Below are 21,094 nucleotides of genomic sequence, written 5' to 3' on the forward strand. Positions count from 1 at the left end.
GAGTTTCCCCACTGCTTAGGTATCTCGCCTGTGTCTAATATTAGATTAAACAGTCTTGTTAGGTAGTTAAGGAGTATCGGTCCTCCTATTTTTATTGCTTCGTTAGTTATGGAGTCAGGGCCTGGACTTTTTTCATTCTTTAGGAGTTTTATGTGGTTATACACTTCTTTCTCCTGTATACAGAGATCTTCTCTGAAAGTTGTGTTGTCGTAGCTGGTTTGTTTTGATTGTCCATCACTCTCTCTTCTTTTGTAAAGGTTTTTGTAGAAATTTGTTGCGGTGTCTATTACATCTTCTCTCGATTTTGTTTCAGTTCGATCTTCTTTTAGTTTTTGTATCCATGTGTTATATGTTTTTAGTTCTTTCCAGGCACGTTTCGTACTTCTGAACCTCTTAAGGTTTTGGGTTATTATAACTTTTCTGTGGTTACTGTAATCTTTTCTGATGGATTTGCTAACTTGCTTAAATATTGTGCTAAGCTCATGCCTTATGGCTCTGTTTTTATTTTTGGTATGAATTAACTCTGTTCTTCTTTTTATTAATTTCTTAGTATGGCTGCTGAATATTTTGTTCTCCTTGGTTGCATTAGTTTTTCCTTCTGTCTTTAAGCTTGTTTTGATGGCAGTTTCTATCATATTGTAGTAGGCTTGCGCATTATTGGGTTCCATTTGGGGGTCCAAGTTGGTTTCTAATTCTCTTAAGTAGTTATTTATTTCGTCACTGGATTTTAGAGTTTTATGCAACATATGAAAATTTCTTCTTTTTAGCGTCTGACTTGATAGTATGAGTGTCGCTCGTATAGGCCTATGGTCACTCGGGAACTCTATCTTGCTTAATACCTCTATATTGTTTACTAGGTGCGGTTTGTTACACAGAATGTAGTCAATTTCGTTTTTTGTTTTAGAGTCAGGAGATACCCATGTCCATCTGCGGCTATCCTTTTTTTTGAAGAGGGTGTTAGTTATGGAAAGTTGGTACTCTTGTGCATGTTCTATAAGTCGCTCTCCTCTTCTGTTCCTTTCCCCATAGCCATGATGACCCATAATAGCATTTTCTTCTTTTGTTGGTTTCCCGATCTTTGCATTAAAATCTCCCATTAATAGCGTAGTACCTGTAGCCATTGTGTGAGCCTTTCTTAGATCGTTATAGAAAATGTCTACTTCTTGTTCACTTGCGCTACTTGTGGGGGCATAAACTTGGATTATAAAGATATTTGTGTTATCAAATTTAAGTTGTAGTAAGGCCACTCTTTCTGATATTCCCGTAAAACTCATTATGTTTGTTTTCAAGTTCTTTTTTATCAAGAAGCCAACTCCATGCCGGCCTTTGTTTTGTCCCATGTAGCAGAAGATGTACTCCTGGTATTCTTCTATTTCACATCCTAGTCTTCGGGTTTCTGCGATTCCTAAAATATCGAACTTTATGTTTTTTAAGGCATTTGTAAGTTCGACAAGTCTTTCTTCTGATGATAAGGATCTCACATTGTAAGTGCATATTCTTAGCTGTCTTCCTTTTACTTTGTTGTTTATGTGTTTTTTGATTGGAGGGTTTTGGTCAGACGTCCCACGGGGACCAGCCGGGTTGACCATAAACACTTCAAAGACATCATATATAATTTTTAAACCTAAAAATAAGAAAATAAAATCACACACGTCTACGTATTGATAATGTCAATTTAAAACAATCCAACGAGGAAAATATCTAGGTCTGATATTGGACACTGGCTTGACGTGGAAACCACACATCAAGAAACTGAAATCGAAAATGTCATCCTTATTAGGATCCCTACGTGGCGTAGTTAGATGACTCCCGAGAAAAGTCCGTTACAACAGCTATAATTCCTTAGTAAAATCACACTTGGACTATCTCATAGAAAAAAGGACATTAAAATTACACAAAATAAATAAATTAAAGTTTTGTTTCATTATGACTTCCTTACTCCTACTAAAAACATATACGCAAAAACTAAAATTATGAGCCTTAACCAGTTATACTATTTTAATACATGTATTTTAATCACGAAGATCATAAAAACAAATCCACTGCCAAACAGCTTTCGTTACCAATAGACAAAAAGGCCGAAGGATCCTTCGCAGTGCAGATAATCTGTTCGTACCTATTCCCCGGACTAAAGCCTATGGTAATAAAAATATTACATTTGAAGGAGCACGGTTATATAATAGTTTGCCAAAAAATATTAAAGAGGTTGAATCATTTATCACTTTTAAAAACAAGTTAAAGGCCCATGAAGAAATCACTAATATTCCCGCCACCTGAATCCGGGCCTGGCACTTGGCAATAGTCGAGCGTTCAGTGCAGTGTGTGTGCCCATATTGTATTCTACCCGTCCCTCTATTTGTTAGCAGTGCAATAATTACCCACTTTTGTTTTTGTGAATTTTGTTATTCTGATATTTGTAAATAATGTATACATTTAATGTAAGTATAAATCCAATGCTCACGGGCACAATTGCATGGCATGAATGTAAATAGTATTTAAGTCTCATGAAGTGAAATGTAAATTTCTTTTGAGAATGATATAAATAAACACTCCTAAGTTAGGTATTTATACGTAAAAATACAAATCTGTTTATATATTGAACCTAATAATTCCTCCGTCCAAAATTATTTTACCAAATAAGTTATTTGTATCAATATGTGATACTAGACTGCTTCAGCTTGACTGCGCGCACGAAGAAATTGCATGCCTTAACTCGGAGGTAAACAAGCTTTCAAAAAACCAATGGAATTAGAAAGGCAAATATCTCTCCTAAAAAAGCTTCTTAGTGAAGGGAAGTACTCCAGTTTTAGTAAATCGACCCCTAAATCTGGAAAAAAGAAGAAAATTGCCAAGCCTATAAATCCTACTGAAGTGCACTCTGAAAATACATCATCATTAACAGTAAGTAATGATAAAAAGACTGAACATAACAGGGAAAATATAAATAGTAACGCCATACAAGAAAAGGTAACGTCTAAAAATAAGAGTGAGATTAATTCGTCTACTAATCATTACCATGAAAAAGGAAGAATATTTGTTTTTGGTGGAGAACAATGCAGGGGGTTGGCATCGTCGTTTTTGAGTTCACGCCATACATTGCCCTATGTCTCAAAAACGTACGAAGTTACATCTTTAATCAAACCAGGTGCTACGACGGAACAAATTTTAGAGTCAATCTCACTCCATAAGTATTCAGAAGAAGACAAAATTGTGTTATCTTTAGGAGAGCATGATGATAACCCTATGGCTACTATAGTAAGCTTAGATTCGTTGTTGAAGTCTATGAAGAATAAATCTGTGTTTATAATTGGTATCAGGAGATGTCAACAAATGAATACGAATTCCTGGAATAATATGCTTAGCCTAAGTTGTATTAAAAATAACATCACATTTATTGACGCTTTGGATGGGAAATGTGTCAACAAAAGAATTTTTCTAAAGGAAATCTGTAGAAAGCTAAGCCACATTATAGATCAAACGGATTATAAGGGTGCTTATTACAATTTTGGCAAAGTCACACCTAGAGAGACTCGGAAAAACTCTACTTCAACTGCAAGTACATCTCAGGAAAATCTGGAAAGTGAGGCAACAGGGGAAGGAAGTATCAAGATTATAACACAAGATCCGCAAATTATACAAAGTAGCCCGCTTTTTCGTTCGAACTCAGAACAAAACACAAAAGACTAAAAATCAAGCCAGTACCCAAACCGCGGAAAAGTCGGTGAATATTAAAGTAGCTCACCAGAATGTACAGGGTCTTTCCAGTAAAGAAATTGAAATGGGCTTATTTCTGGAAAGTCATCAGATTAATGTAATGTGTATCACTGAACACTGGTTAAAAGGAAACCAATTGAAATTTAATTTTACTAACTTTAATATTGTCAGTTATTTTTCTAGAACTAAGGCTATTCGTGGAGGATCCCTTATATTAATTAACAATAATCTAAAATGTAAAGAAAGGAAAGACATAGTAAAATTATCAGTAGAACAAGTATTGGAAGTGGCTTGTATTGAACTAGAAAACTTTATAATAATATGTATATATAGACCGCCGTCTGCAAATTACTGTATGTTTGAGGAAGCATTGGATAATTTGTTAAACATTGCAACAAAAGACCAAACTCGTCTCATTGTCTGTGGAGATTTGAATATCAATTTACTCGAGGCCTCAATGCAAACTACTAGGTTTTTAAATCTCTTTAAGTCTTATAACTTAAATAACTTATTTTTGGAACCAACTAGAATTGGGGAAACTAGTGCTACCTGCTTGGATAACATTTTCTGTTACTGTTCTAGTTTAGATAAGAGTATATTTAATTGCTTTAATTCAGATCATTTCGGTCAAGCCGCCACGTTTCAAGATCCTCCTAAGAATAGACCACAGACCGTAACATACAGACCAATGACTGAACGTCGAATAAATAAATTTCAAGCTGAAACACAATATCATTTGTCTGTGACATCTTTTTATCCTAATGATAGTAATGATCCTAATTATTCCTATAATAAATTATTCAATATAGTTAGTACACAGTTTAATTCAATATTCAAACCGAAAACAATTTCCAAGAATAAAGTGAATCAGAAATTTAGTGTTTGGGCAACACCGGGAATTTACAAGAGCAGGGACCGTCTCTATGAACTATATAGTATAAAAGAATACAACGGATCTACGATATTTGTAGAATATGTCAAGAATTATTCGAAAATATTTAAGAAAGTGTGTATTGCCGCCAAATCTCTTAATATTAGTGCAAAGGTCAAGGCATCTGAGAATAAAATAAAAACTGTCTGGAACATCATAAAACAGGATAGTGCTGTGCTAGCCAGAAACCTCGTGATTGTCAATATAAGTTGCAATGATATAAAACATTTAAGTCTCTAAGCAATAAAAACACAGAAGATATATGGGGCATGTCAATGAAATCTATAGGCCATATTATTGAAATAATCACACCTTATTTATGTATTGTTTTCAATTCTTGTATTGACAAGGGCGTATTTCCTAATTTAATGAAATACAGTAAAGTCATACCTTTATTTAAATCTGGAGAAAAAACTAACCCAGAAAATTTTCGTCCAATATCTATTCTACCCGTGCTTAGTAAAATTTTCGAAAAAATCATGCTAAATCAATTACAAGCATATTTTACTAGAAACAAACTTCTTCATAATCGTCAATTTGGATTTACAAAAGGTCGATCAACCACTGATGCTGCGTCTGTGCTCATCAAGCATATTTATAACATATGGGAAGAATCTAGTGATGCGGTGGGAATTTTTTGTGACTTGTCAAAAGCCTTTGACTGTGTTGAGCACTTGACTTTAAAACTAAAGCTTAAACATTACGGGTTATCTGATACCGCTATTAACCTAATTTCAAGCTACCTCAGTGAAAGAACACAAACGGTTGTGATTAATGAAACCCAGTCGGAATCCGCTGCTATTAAACTAGGAGTGCCCCAGGGGTCAATTTTAGGCCCATTTTTATTCTTAGTATATATAAATGACCTTCCGTGTATTGTAAAAGATCATTGTGAAATTGTGTTATTCGCGGATGACACATCTTTAATTTTTGAAGTTAGTCGAAATATTGAAGACTATACAGACATAAATAGTACCACGAATATGGTCTCAAATTGGTTCACAATTAATAATTTGCTGTTGAATTCCAAAAAAACGAAGTGGATTAGATTCACATTACCTAATGTAAAAATTACTAGTGGGAGTATATTTATAAATAATGAATGTCTAGAAATGGTGGATAAGACTCTCTTCTTAGGTTTGACCATAGATAAAAATTTGCAATGGAGTCCCCATATATCTTCTCTAGGAAACCGATTGAGTTCGGCAGCATACGCAGTCAGAAGGATTAGGCAACTAACTAACGTGGAAACAGCTCGAATGGTGTATTTTAGCTATTTCCACAGCCTAATGTCATATGCAATTCTAGTCTGGGGTAAAGCTGCCGATATACAAACCATTTTTGTATTGCAAAAAAGAGCAGTGCGAAACATATATAATTTAGGGTCACGTGTTTCATTAAGAGAACGTTTCTGAGAAATAAATATACTAACAATGGCATCACAATACATATATGACTGCATATTATATGCTCTAAAAAATGTAGAAACCTTTCAGAAAATGCACAGTGCTAGAAATAATCACAAAATAGCAATAACTAGATCTCGTGTGAAGAGAGTGAAGAAATCTTTTCTAGGACAGTGTATACAGTTCTACAATAAGTTACCAAGGGAGGCACTGGATTTACCATTTCCTGGACTTAAAAAATATGTTAAATTTGGTCTACTGCATAAGGCATATTACACAGTCGAAGAGTATATTAATAATAAAGATGCATGGCCTTCTATAAGTAAATGAATAAATTATGAAATGTATTTGTATTGTATTTGAAATTTTAATTGTTGAATTTTGTATTTTGTAAGCTGTTATTTATTTTTTAATTTAGTTGTAATGTACTTTTGACGATTCAAAAGAGATTGTAAAATCCTACTTGATTAAATGAAATTCTATTCTAAATTCTATTCTAGAAAAAAATCTAAAAATTTTGTCAAACATGAGAATATTTTTTTTATGATAATTCCTTTTTTGACTCATTTTTATTGGAAAATTGCTCTGTCATTTTTTTCTTCTTATATGATCTTAGAATATAATTTGGCGTAGTGCATAAGAAAATCCAAAAAAAATGCATACCCAACTATTAAAAACAGAGTGGAAAATTTCTCAGCCTGATTTCTTTTTAAATATATACTAAGTAGTCACGTATACACTTAAATCCAAAATATCCAAAAGATGTATCATCCAGAACACCGAAATTTTGGAAGCGAAGATAAATCCATCCCGCGGTTACGCAATAATGTACCGTCTTCCTTTAGCAGTTAAGTGCAGATTAGCGTCCCGACCCGACCGCGTGACCCGCAGCCCGCACTTAAGAAGGGAGTTGTCGTTGTCACTGGTGTGTGATTCTTTACACTACATTTAGTGATTTTTACAAGCTTTTATTTAACTTGCAATGTACCTATGTAAGTAAATATCTATGTAGTTATGTAACTATGTTTGTACGGGTCAAAGTTAAATTTGACCCACTTTCCGGTTTCCGATGAAACTTAAAATTTGCACACATATGTAAGTCGGGTGACAATGCAATATTATGGTACCATCGAGCTGATCCGATGATGGATACAGGAGGTGGCCATAGGAGCTCTGTGATAAAACAATGCAACCTAATTGTGTTTGGCGTTTTTAGAATTGTTTCAATGAGTATTAGTTGCCTGTGGAAAGAAAAGTACAGTAAGCGATAAAAGCTTGTACCACAAATGAAATTTTTGCCAAAAACTTATTTGCGTTTTCTTCGTACCAAATATATATACTTACGTAGTTTCATATATAGGCCACCAAAAGAAGCCCAAAAATTGCCATTCAGGGGAAATAATTCGTGTGTAAGCGTATTTTGGCATAGTTGTAGATAAAGGTGCCTGAAACAACATACTAAAAGTACTGATGGATGGGGGTGAAGCTAACGGGTAGAGGGAGGTGTAAAGGTCCCTTTTCAGGGTTCCGTACCCAAAGGGTAAAAACGGGACCCTATTACTAAAACTCCGCTGTCCGTCTGGCAGTCTGTCCGTCTGTCTGTCACCAGGCTGTATCTCATGAACCGTGATAGCTAGACAGTTGAAAATTTCACAGATGATGTATTTCTGTTGCCGCTATAACAACAAATACTAAAAAGTACGGAACCCTCGGTGCGCGAGTCCGACTCGCACTTGGCCGGTTTTTTTAGTTTTTCGTAGATAACTCGTAAACGATGGCCCATAACAAAAAATGTCTTTTTACCTAAATAATCTACATAAAATTGCCTACAAGAAAGATTTTATACACTTTTTCGCTAGGATCAATATTTAAAAAGATATTAAACGAGAAAAAAAATTGAAATCAATTCTATGGTTTTTTTATATTTTCGTAAATAACTCGTAAACGATGGCCAATAGCAAAACATGTTGTTGGACGTAAATAATCTACATAAAATTTACTACAAAAAAGACTGCATAATATTTGAAAATATATTAAAGAGGGAATATTAATTATAATCAATTCTTAGGTTCCTTTTTTTTCAGTTTTTCGTAAATAATTTGTAAGCTATAGCAAAAAAAATCTTATACACAAATAATTTACACAACATTTTCTACAAGGAACATGTGAAACACTTTTAGCTAGGATCAATATTTTAAAAAGATATCAAAGCGGGATAGTTATTCATTATCAATTTTACAGTCCTTTTTAGTTTTTCGTAAATAGCTCGTAAACGGTGGCCCATAGCAGAAAAGGTTCTGGTAAATAAATAATCTACATAAAATATCCTACAAAAAAACATTCCGAAAACTTTTCTCTAGGATCAATATTTAAAACGAAATTAAAGGAATAAAGGTAATTACAATCAATTCACAGGTCACTTGTTTTAAGTTTTTCGTAAATATCTCGTAAACGGTGGTCCATCGCAAAAAAAAAAATGTTATACATAAATAATTTACATAACATTTTCTACAAAAAAGGTTTATTACACTTTTTCGCTAGGATCAATATTTAATGAGGTATTAAAAGGGGAAATTTAATTATAATCAATTTTACACATTATTTAAGTTTCCCACTTGAATAGTTTTATAAATATTAATCTTAGGGAAAAGTGTTCCACATGTTTCTTGTAGGAAATTGTATGCCAATTATTTATGTTTAAGATTTTTTTTTGCTATTGGTCATACTTCACAAATTATTTACGAAAATCTAAAAAAGGGACCTGAGAATTGATTATAATTAACTTTATTCCTTTATTTTCGTTTTAAATATTGATCCCAGAGAAAAGTTTTCGGGATGTTTTTTGTAGAAGATTTTATGTAGATTATTTATTTACCAGAAACTTTTCTGCTATGGGCCACCGTTATTTACGAAAAACTAAAAAAGGACTTTAAACTTGATAATAATTAACTTTCCCGCTTTAATCTTTTTAAAATATTGATGCTAGCGAAAAGTGTACCACATGTTTCTTGTAGGAAATAATTATATGTAAATTATTTATGTATCAGATTTCTTTTTGCTATAGGTCATACTTTACCAATTATTTACGAAAAACTGAAAAAAGAAACCTTACAATTGATTAAAATTAACATTCCCTCTTTAATATATTTTTAAATATTATACTAGCAAAAAGGCTGCATAGTCGTTTTTGTAGTAAATTTTGTGTACCTAGATTATTTACGTTCAACAACATTTTTTGTTATTGGCCACCGTTTAAGTTATTTACGAAAATATGAAATCACTTACCATATAATTGATTTTAATTAACATTTTCGTTTAATAATTTTTAGCGAAAAAGTGTACGAAATCATTCTTTTAGGCAATTTTATGTAGATTATTTATGAAAAAGGACATTTTTTGCTATGGGCCACCGTTTACGAGTTATTTACGAAAAACTAAAAAAAGGGACACTCCCCCCCCAGCCGTTAGCTTAACCCCTATCCATCAGTACTTTTATTATGTCGTTTCAGGCACCTTTATCTACAACTATGCCAGAATTCGCCACGAATTATTTTCCCCGATTTTCCTTCGTTTGGTGGCCTAATAAAATAACGAACTGCTCTCGTACGACCGCAGACAAGATAACAAACGAAAACAGTAAGCCGCCGGCGCCGGGCGACTCGGGTGAGGCGCGGCGCTCGCGCTGGCGGCGGCCGGTACCGCTCCCGCACTCCGCTTGTACACTCCGCTCCCTACCACACTGCTACCGAATCTCCCGATATGTCTAGTTTTTAATACGCTCGTTATTTTTTTGGATTTTTTTATAATTGAATGGTAAGAAAACTGTGAACTTAATTCAATAAATAAAATGGATAGAGAAATTTTCCACAGGGAGTAAAAAGGCAATTTCTGAAAATAGTATAGTTACATGGTATTTTTTTTAGATTTTAATTTTGTAGGTATAAAACGGCAATAAAATTGCATTCCAGTGAAAAAATTAGACGGAGCAATTTTCCGGTCCAAGACACGCCAAAAAATTATATTTTATTAATATTGGTATTTGTGCTGGGATATTTTTTTTTGATATTTCATATATTGTTGCAATACGTTACATGAATATGTCCGGTGAAGAAAGTTTGAACGGAGCATTTTTCCGTAAAAAGCTATTAACGATTTAAGACTAGGTATTTACTTAAATCCTATTATTATCATTCTTTGGAAATTTATACAATACTCTTTATTTATTGATACTTTATCATACTGTAAAGTTTTTTCTGGCAGAGGAATTACTGCGGGGGTCCACTACCTTTATTTCCTACACTAGTTTTGTAATTTCATAGGGTCTTCCTCCAGTAGTATGATATCATCAGCAAATCTCAGATGATTTTCAGTCGTTTGCCATCTATGTTGAGGCCACTACCAGCCCAGTCTAATTTTTTGAATATGCTTTCAAGCACTGCATTCAACAGTTTAGGAGACAGGGGGTCTCCTTGCCTCACACCTCTATTTATAGGAAAAAAGTCGCCTTTAGATTTCAGTTTCATTCGGCCTGTGCTCTTGCCATAGATATTTTTGATAGTATTGATGTAGGGTTCTTCTACTCCTTGCTGCCTTAAGCTATACCAGATATAGTTATGATTCAGGCTGTCAAAGGCTTTAGAGTAGTCGTTAAAGGCAATGTATAAAGGTTTTTGGTATTCGTTATATTTTTCCATAATTTGTTTAATAGTATGGATGTGGTCAATTGTACTATAATTCTTTCTGAAGCCAGCTTGTTCCACAGGTTGGTTTTCATCTAGGACCTTAGTTACTCTGTCTAAAACTACTTTTGCAAAGATTTTGTACACATTTGATATCAGGCTTATTGGTCTATAGTTGCCAATGTCGTCCTTAGCTCCTTTCTTGTGCAGAAGAATGATGTGAGATTCGCCCCACTGCTGCGGAATGATACCAGTGCTAATTATGTCATTGAATAGCTGGGCTAGGATTGGGCTCAGCTCCTCAATCGTGCCTCTCATTAGCTCGTTTGGAAGGTGGTCTGGTCCTGGAGCTTTCTCAAATTTCTGTGTTTTGATCGCGTTTTGTACATCACATGTTAAAATAGGTGGCACATGATCGTTAGCGGTAGAATTTTGAGTTATAGCATTTGCTTCTTGACAAACGTCTTTGCTAGAGTAGAGAGCTTTATAATAGTTTGTAGTTAGTCCATGAATTTCGTTGCGTTTTGTAGCTTGCTTAGAGTGATTATATTTTAGTCTAGGAATCCATTCTTTGCCAGTTTCGCATAATTCTTTCAGTACTTTTGTTCTCTCTCCCAATGCTCCGCTTCCAAACCATGAACGATTACATTACGCTGCCTCTCCCTGCTTTCTAAAAAGGAAATTTTATTTTCCAATCTTTCAATTTTTTCGTTGCTTTCTTCCTGTTTTTCCTCCATTGATTTTAATAGCTATATCACAAATTATGGTCTATTTACATTATGAGCAAGTTTTTTGATGTTCTGATTCTGACATACTGGACAGAATTCTGGTGTTTATTCAATTTCTAAAAATGGGGTTGGCAACTGTCAAAGGTTTGCATAGATGACGCCATCATAGCTTGCCCCTTCTCCTGGGAGATTTGGCTTAAAGGGCTGGCATCCAGGGCATAAAATTCTGGAAGGCCTGCACTTTAGCTGACGCGGAGTTCAGGGCTCATATTTTTTTTATAGAAAGTACTCATCATAAGGAATCTCTCCACCAAGTCTTATGGTGCGGAACCCCATAGCAATGAGGATATAATTAGATAGAGCGGTACTGTCATAGTAAATTTTGTAACCGCTGTAAATTCACTGCCATCTATCGACATACTTTAAAACTAAAAATGAAGATTTATAAAAATACGTTAAAATGTATTTAAATATGGATAAATGATTTTTTTATTTGCATTAATTATTTTTATATGATTTTGACCCATGTTCTTCCATTGATATGCGTTAAAATTATAAATAACAAACAAAACCGTCAACGCCCTCTATACGAGACTAGGCCAAAACTAGTGGCGCCCTCTGATCGAGAATCAAATTTTCGTGATTTTCGAGGCACGTTTTTTCCTTAGACTGTATCCATCTATTACGGAGTTATATCTATCTTTGCCCATAGTTTTCGAGAAAAAAAATGTTAAATTTCCAATACAAATTTCCTTCAACACGGCTCTGGCGCATTCAATTGTCAAAACTGATGAATACGTTCCTAGCTACGCTGTTTAGGACAAGGACAAGAAGAGTGACAAAAGGAGGGACGGGGGGGGCGAAGACCCCTAAGAGGGGGGCTCGAGGGGCGAAGCCCCCCACATTAAAAAACAGGCACCATAAGATAGTTATTTTTAATCTGGATAGTTTAGGTGTAGGCCCTGAGTTACGAGCTGGTAACCAATCGACGAAGCCCGCTTTCGCGGAGCTTTTACTTTCGCTCTGAAGGACACAAGAAACCTAACTAACCTATCCAGGTAAAAAATAACTATCTTATGGTATCTGTTTTTTAAGACGTCCTCTTGGGGGGCTTCGCCCCCCCCCCCCCCCCCCCCGGACCCCCCATTGTCACTCTTCTTGTCCTTGGATGCGTAGGAGTGTATTCAGTTTTGACAATTGAATGCGCCAGAGCTGTGTTAAAGGAAATTTGTATGGGAAATTTAAACCTCATTATCAAAACATGATTACTATGTCAGAGTAACCTGAATAAACATTTAATTTTTTTTACAGAAAAAAGTATATAAGCATATTGGTTTACAAAGCATCTAACTGTCATATCACAGATTGATTTCTTGGGCACCGCGACTATAAAAGTATATAAGTATATTGGTTTACAAAGCATCTGTCATATCACACATTGATTTCGTAGGCACTGCGAAAGTGACTTTAAAAGTATATAAGCATATTGGTTTACAAAGCATGTAACTGTCATATCACACATTGATTTGTTAGGCACTGCAAAAGTGACTATAAAAGTAAATAAGCATATTGGTTTACAAAGCATCTAACTGTCATACCACACATTTTTTTTCCCTTTTATGGCTTTACTCATCGTTAAGTTTAGCAAGGTGGATTCTGCCAATGTCGAGGTGTGTAGACCAAGTGTAGACTTTTGGTTTGTGCGACGAGGTTCGGTTAAATTTGAACTTGTGGAAGGATAGGCTGGGAACCTACAACAAACAGACAAACACAAATATTATGGACATCACAGACAAACAAATGACATGACACAATTCACATAGTACCAACATTAATGAAAAAGAGCGGAAGGCGGATGACAGACTGTTATGGCAAGCAACATAGCGGATGAAATGGAGGAAAAAACGTAGAAATTAAACATAGAAATAGATAGAAAGGAAAAAGTTATAGTAAGCCGTGCAGTAAGAATTAAAGTTTGATATTGTGTTCCTGTTCATACTTAATAAGAATAGAAGTTAGGGGCTGGTCCATTAGAGAGAAGTGAATAAAAATTAATAGGTCGAGGAATATTTGAAGGTAATACATCATACAAAGAGTAATTGAATCTCGGACAAGAGAAGAAAATGTGATCTACGGTGCCTTCGTCTAACGTGGTCTAACCCACATTCGCATAGTGAAGTATCCCGGACCCGTATCAAGGAATACAGGCGTACAAACTGGACCTAAGCGTAAACGACAAATTGTAGACGTGACCCATTTGGGGTATGCTCGGAATCTGAAAAACCATGGTTTACGACGAATATTGGGTTGAATGTCGCCATAATGTTTTCCCACCTCCAATCTGGAAGAATTCCAGAGATTTTGCCACGTGTTAAACATATCAGTCTGTGCATGGCTCAGAAGGTCAGAGCTGTATATCCTGTCGTGGCCTGGTGATCCCATCTCAATCGCTTTCTTTGCCCACAAGTCTGCAGATTCATTTCCAGCAATGCCACAGTGGCCTGGGATCCACCCGAGTACTATTTTTAACCCCTTTGCGTCACACTTTCTTAATAAGGATTTGATCTGAAGTACTAAGGGAAATTTTGCCTTCATTTTAAACTGATTGCCCATACCACACATTGATTGGTTAGGCACTGCAAAAGTGACAAAAGTCAACATATGACGATCTTCCAAGTGCCACTGCTCTGCTATACACAGGCTCATTCTATTTTTGGAATTTGTGTAAAACAACCTGATTGGTCTCGTCTTGCTTAATAAAGTTTTGTGTTTACTTGCATTGTCCACAATGTATCTATTGTGTGTGTTGTTAGAATTTTATTTAGGATATAGTAAACTGGTTAAGAAACAATAAATTTCATATTTGTTTTTATCTACAAAATCCTTGCTTCTAGTGAGTTCTAGCATTGAACAAGCGCTCAGCATGTGGGTGAATCAACTTGTTCTGTTCTACAATATGTGGCACAATAGTTCTTGCTGTGCTGCAATGGCCTGCCGGCTTACGGGACAAAATAACAACAAGAAGTAGTTGATCCACCCATGTACATTTATCATAAAATTGTGGTGTAACAATGTGTCACATGCATCCCCCTCTTCCATGTTTATTCCTCATATTGTAACCAATCAAGTTTGTGCAGATTTATACTTACCTCTTGCTTGTTTCATCTTTAGTTTGAATTGGTATTTGCAGTTAGTTGTATTTTATAATTGCTGAAATGTTTTTTTTTTTGCTTGTATGTGAGTTCCATGTTGGCTTGTAAAATTGCCGTTGTGGCCTATTTGCTGATTAAATGTTGAAATTTGAAGTTTAGTTATACATAACATTGGTTAAACATGAAAATGATCACTGTTTACATAAAAACCATATTCTCTGGCCGCCCAGAAGTCTCTCCCATGCCAATGCCATTCTATAAAAGCATATTCTCTGGCCGCCCAGAACTCTCTCCCATGCCATTCTATAAAACTATATTCTCTGGCCGCCCAGAACTCTCCCATGCCATTCTATACAGAATTTTTATTTTGACAAATCAAAATAGCATTGCATGTATATTTGAGGTATAAAAAAAATACCTCCACATTTGATTTTTATGATCTTCTTCCTCGCGATATCCCGGCATTTTGCCACGGCTCATGGAACCCCAGGTTTCCAGCTTCCTTCCGCTTGACAACTAATCCCAAGAATTGACGTAGGCACTACTTTTTACGACCCACAGGGGAAACTAGGCCTTATTGGGATTAGTCCGGTTTCCTCACGATGTTTTCCTTCACTGAAAAGCAACTGCTAAATTTAAAATGATATTTCGTACATAAGTTCCGAAAAACCGGGGCCGGGGCTTGAACCCGCAACCTCTGGATTGAAAGTCGCACGCTCTTACCGCTAGGTCACCAACGCCTATAATAAAATTAAAATTGGATTTTTATCATATGTGATAATGACAAAAACACAAACAATTTCAAAATATGTTAATTATTACAGACAATTTTCAGTGTTCTGCAACCTTGTGCATGATTGAGGCACCCGCACACTTGCAACTGAAATGTGAGCAGTTGGGCGCGTGAACAGTGTGAACAAGAAGCAGCGCGCGGGTATGTGGTGGCGCGCGCTCGCGCTCGTGGCCTGCGCCTGCGCCCTCGGGCTGCTGGCGCCGGTCCACGGCACCGTCGTCGTCTACACTCAGGACATACCACACACAGTAAGCTATTTAACCACTTTACTACCCTACTATACTTGGTCGGTCCATAAGTTCTGTCACAAAGATTTGTTGTAAATATTGTACATAATCGTACCTTACTCGTAGAATTATTTTTATCACATTGTGTATTCGCACATTTATAATTAGATATCCTACTGTGATGATGGGACGGAAAAATCTTCACAGTTTTATTATGCCGGTCGTCTTGGACTTGTGTCCTTATTGTCCTAAACAGCTGTATCGGACAGTACAGTGATCACATTTCTAAAGAACCACAATATCACCATCAGTAATTATCCCTGGTCAATTACATTCCGAATAACTATTGTGCAAATTGCAAAAAATGCTCCACTGTACAGAAGTCATTACGTTCAAAACCACATTTTATATACTGTCCGCGCGCGAATTCCGTGCACGGCTGAGGAATGTTGGGCGTCATGACAGAGTGGTGTCATTTTGTATGTACGGGCGCGGCGCACAACCCCCCACTTCCTCGACCTCCGAATGCACGGAATTAGCGCGCGGACCCAGGTAGATAAATAGTTCATTAATTTCATTAAACACATATATAGGTAGGCATTGCAAAATCATGCCCAAATTTTATCTGCACGTTTTTTCCGAACCTCTTTATTTTCAATAGCAGTATGAGTAGACCTAAGCAGACGAATGACTAGTCGGTGATATTGACTAGGCTATGGATAGTATAGAAAGGATGCCAATCTCATATGGCAGAATTGTTGCAAAAGTGACCGCTTTCAGCTTTAAATAATAGTTCCTAATCTCTCCGGTGGCGCTAGTTAAGCTCTGGGACACGAGTATAACATGAACCATATAAGGCAACAAATAACCCGACCAAATTACGTAGGTTGTTTTTGGTAGTATTTCGGTGTATGGTGGCGCCGCCTAATTACTGTTTTTTGATGGACACTTTTCATACATAGAGATTTGGCTCCTTTATATAGTCTCCATGGACTAGGCGGTTAAGTAAACATTTGTTTGACATAAACACTTAATGATAAAGCGAATCTTATCTGTAGCCATTACCAGCCAGTTGGATATTTCCAGTGAAGGTTTATGTGTGATTAACACACTACGGGTTTCGACTACTAGTACACCAATTGCTTATTATTGTATATATGTATTGAATCACAAATCGACGCTTGTAAAATGTGTAACTTCTGCCGTCGTGAAACAAGACGGTTATTTGTACTACAGTGAATATAACGCGCTTAATAATAAACCCACAAATACTGTGTTTACCATGAGAACGTTAATACCTACCTATCACTTGCGTTAGGAATGTGACCAAGTAATAATAATAAACCCACAATTAGTGTGTTTACCATGAGAACGTTAATACCTACCTATCACTTGCGTTAGGAGTTAGGAATGTGACCAAGTAATAATAATAAACCCACAATTAGTGTGTTTACCATGAGAACGTTAATACCTACCTATCACTTGCGTTAGGAGTTAGGAATGTGACCAAGTAATAATAATAAACCCACAATTAGTGTGTTTACCATGAGAACGTTAATACCTACCTATCACTTGCGTTAGGAGTTAGGAATGTGACCAAGTAATAATAATAAACCCACAATTAGTGTGTTTACCATGACAACGTTAATACCTACCTATCACTTGCGTTAGGAATGTGACCAAGTAATAATAATAAACCCACAATGAGTGTGTTTACCACGTGAACGTTAATACCTACCTATCACTTGCTTTAGGAATGTGACCAAGTAATAATAATAAACCCACAATTAGTGTGTTTACCATGAGAACGTTAATACCTACCTATCACTTGCGTTAGGAATGTGACCAAGTAATAATAATAAACCCACAATGAGTGTGTTTACCACGTGAACGTTAATACCTACCTATCACTTGCTTTAGGAATGTGACCAAGTAATAATAATAAACCCACAATTAGTGTGTTTACCATGAGAACGTTAATACCTACCTATCACTTGCGTTAGGAATGTGACCAAGTAATAATAATAAACCCACAATTAGTGTGTTTACCATGTGAACGTTAATACCTACCTATCACTTGCGTTCGGATCTAGGAATGTGACCAAGTAATAATTTTGATTAGGCATTGGAATGCTCATTGTAATCGCTAGTATGTTCCGGAGATGTACGCATTCATCCCTTTCAATGCAGTACATGTCCTGCAAATAGTCGGGCTGCAGCACTTGGTTTGTTATTATATAAACGTTATTTGTATTGCAATGATGCACTGACATAGTTAAACACAGTTTTAAGATAGTACGAGGTGTTTTAATCAAATGGGGCAGTGAGAGAAAATCAGAAGCTTAATATAAGCAAAGATAGATATAACTCCGTAATAGATGGATACAGTCTAAGGAAAAAACGTGCCTCGAAAATCACGAAAATTTGATTCTCGATCAGATGGCGCCACTAGTTTTGGCCTACACTCGTATAGAGGGCGTTGACTGTTTCGTTTGTTATTTATAATTTTAACGCATACCAGTGAAATAACATGGGTTAAAATCATATAAAAATAATTATTGCAAATAAAAAAATCATTTATCCATATTTAAATACATTTTATCGTATTTTTATAAATATTTATTTTTAGTTTTAAAGTGTGTCGACAGATGGCAGTGAATTTACTGGGGTTACAAAATTTACTATGACAGTACCGCTCTAGTATAAGTTACTCTATGATATAAGTGACATTATTTGCCTAAATATGGTAATTATATATTGTACATGTGTACATAATAATAACCTTGTGTCTTTAGTGAAATTTTATAGAATTACGAGTATATTTACATGTTACAAGTAAATTTTATAGAAACACACGCAAAGGTGGTTAAATAGCAAACTAAATTCGGTTTTATTTATTTATTAAAGAATAGATCAAGATGATGTGATTATATTTTTTCTGTAATATTGTTAATGTTAATGTTATGTAATTTTTTTGTAAGCTTCGGATAAAAGGGGGGTATGGTATTTTTTTTACATTTTCCTCGACTTGACTTAGTAACTAGACTTAATTTTGTGATAAAATAATAGAATTTAAAAAAGACTCAATGCGTCTGGGTGAGCTTTGTACATAATTAACTCATAACTATTCTAAATTTCAAATCGACAGCGTAAATAGTTCTAGAGGTATAGATTTTATTTTCAGTCTGTCCCATTTAAAGAACCTCGTACGTTAATTTTAATTATTCGAGGTTTCTACCAGTAGACTGATCAAGATCACTCGGCAGTGAACTACAAAACTTTATATACAAGAAAATTTAGCGAACGCTTTAACGGTGACAGGCGGTTTGGTGCAACTGACCCTGTGTACTTATTTATTACGTTTCGATTGTCGCAGATAGTGGACGAATTCAGCGACCAGCCGGCGTCGTTCGGCGCGAAGCTGCCGGACGACGGGCTGCGGGGGCTGCTGGTGCGCGCCGAGCCGGCCGACGGCTGCGCGCCGCTGGCGCGCCCGCCGCCCGCCGACAACTTCACCGACAAGTGGATCGTGCTCATAGCCAGGTGAGTTACTACACAACCCACATACCCCGACGGGGACTTGCCGACTCGAGCTTGTTTCCCGCTTCTACTTTTTAACCTAACACCAATATCACTAAAATCCGATTCTTACACCTTCACCAAAGCTTCTACCGAATCCTTAACGACTTTGGTCCAACCAATTGCCCTAATAATTACGACGAGAGTTTAACTTACAGACTAATTTTTCTCTTTAATTTGGTTTAGTTTCGTAAGTAATTGTTAATCGTATAAATAAGTAAATAAAATATAGTAATAATATAATATGTTAGTACTTAGCAGTCGTCTTCCGCCTCAGTTCGGGCAGGCTGAAAACCAGCGCTGAAACCACGCAGTCAAGGCGGGGCTTCCAGCACATTAGCTGAGACTGTCCTATTGTCACGTAGATATGTAATCTGAACTTATTTATACATAAATTGTCTAGTTTAAGTATAGCATAAGTGTGTAAAAATAATTGTAAAAAACCCTTGTTGTGGCAATAAATTATTTATCTATCTATCTATCTAATTATTTAATTAGGTGGTCATGAGCAAAAACTAATAAGTTAACAATAGTACATTATGATACAAGTGTGCTAAGTTGGTCATCACATACGAGGCGATATTGTGCGCGCGAGCTGTAAGCGAGCGCGCAATAAGAAAGCCGATGTGTGTAATGACCAATGCACACGCGTTTCATACGACGTTTTTCAACACACTTGCGAAAAAAAAAGAAACTTTCATATGAATCAAATTTTAATAGTTAAAACAGTTAGTATTGTGTGTTTCATCTGTCATACTCGTACTGCCGGCCGGCCCTCGCTCGCCCCGGCCGCGAGCGGGCCGGCCGGGCCGCGCGCCGCGCACTGCGCAGGCGGTCGGGCGCGCCCGTGCCCGCCAGTCCGACCAATTAAAGAAGGCTCCCTTTCCATGCATATTATTAGCAATCAGTTAGCTTCTTAACTTAGTCGGATAATAGAATGAAAAAGCACGAGTGGAATAATACACTGAAAGAGCACGCGTGTTTAATATCTAGGATTATGAGCCAAAAATCGGTGGAATAAAAACGTCGTTTTGAGCAAGTGTGTTGAAATAGTTATTTGTTATACAAGGGTGCAAAGTTGTATTTTACCCGCGGGCGTGGAATTGAAACACGAGCAAGCGAAAGGATTCTATAGTTGAACCACGAGCGAAGCGAGTGGTTCTAAAATAGAATCCAGAGCGTAGCAAGTGTTTCAACACACGAGAAGTAAAATACATTTGCACCCGTGTGTAACACAAAACTTTTCACCTCACTATAGCGAGGAAAGTGCAACATCCACAGGCGTAATCACTGAAATCACTCATTTTTTTACGATATTATAACAAAAAACTGAAAATTCTGTATTTTTACGTGAAAAGTTTTTAAGTAAAAATTTTGTTGACAATGTTGACATTTCTGACGTATGAAATGTCAATGATGCGTTTTGAAATTGCATCGACTCAGCTTGTGCGTTCAGAATTATATTTAACATCATTATTAAAAAAAACTTTTATAAAAAAAAGATAAACCGACTTCAAAAAGGATGAAATAAAATATTATCCTTTTTAGGGTTCCGTGTTTAAGTATATGCGTTACTAACTGATATGTTTGAAGTCGGTGCCAAGCCAAATTTTAAACCAGGGATTTTGGTGCAATTCGATAAAGATGCGGCTATATAAGTATGTACGTTGGATTACCTAATGCAGCGTACTACGTAGGCGAACAACACGCGAATGCGAAGCGGCGTGGCACGGTGCCTTAATTAATCCTTTGATACCTATATAGAAGTGTCCTACGTGGGCGATCTCGTTGCGAACGCGAACGCATTGGGCCGGCCGCACCGTGCCGCGTCGCTTCGCTTCGCGTTCGCGAGTGTTCGCCTATGTAAGACGCAGCGTTACACGAC

The 21,094-nt window shown here is 36.2% G+C and overlaps 1 protein-coding gene across 4 annotated transcripts in view; it reads left to right on the plus strand.

Moving 5' to 3' along the window:
* Positions 1-21,094, plus strand: part of LOC134754337 (E3 ubiquitin-protein ligase RNF13) — a 96,080-nt gene that overhangs the window by 3,002 nt on the left and 71,984 nt on the right. For 2 of the 4 annotated variants that reach the window (XM_063690612.1, XM_063690614.1), the window contains exons 2-3: positions 15,446-15,651; positions 19,007-19,173. In XM_063690612.1, coding sequence (XP_063546682.1) covers positions 15,547-15,651; positions 19,007-19,173 — 272 coding nt within the window. In that variant the 5' untranslated portion in view covers positions 15,446-15,546. Of the gene's footprint in view, positions 1-15,434; positions 15,652-17,777; positions 17,856-19,006; positions 19,174-21,094 lie in introns of those variants that run through there. The other 2 variants (XM_063690613.1, XM_063690615.1) reach the window with 2 other exon arrangements.

This window comes from Cydia strobilella, chromosome Z (genome assembly GCF_947568885.1).
Source record: "Cydia strobilella chromosome Z, ilCydStro3.1, whole genome shotgun sequence".
NCBI lineage: Eukaryota > Metazoa > Arthropoda > Insecta > Lepidoptera > Tortricidae > Cydia > Cydia strobilella.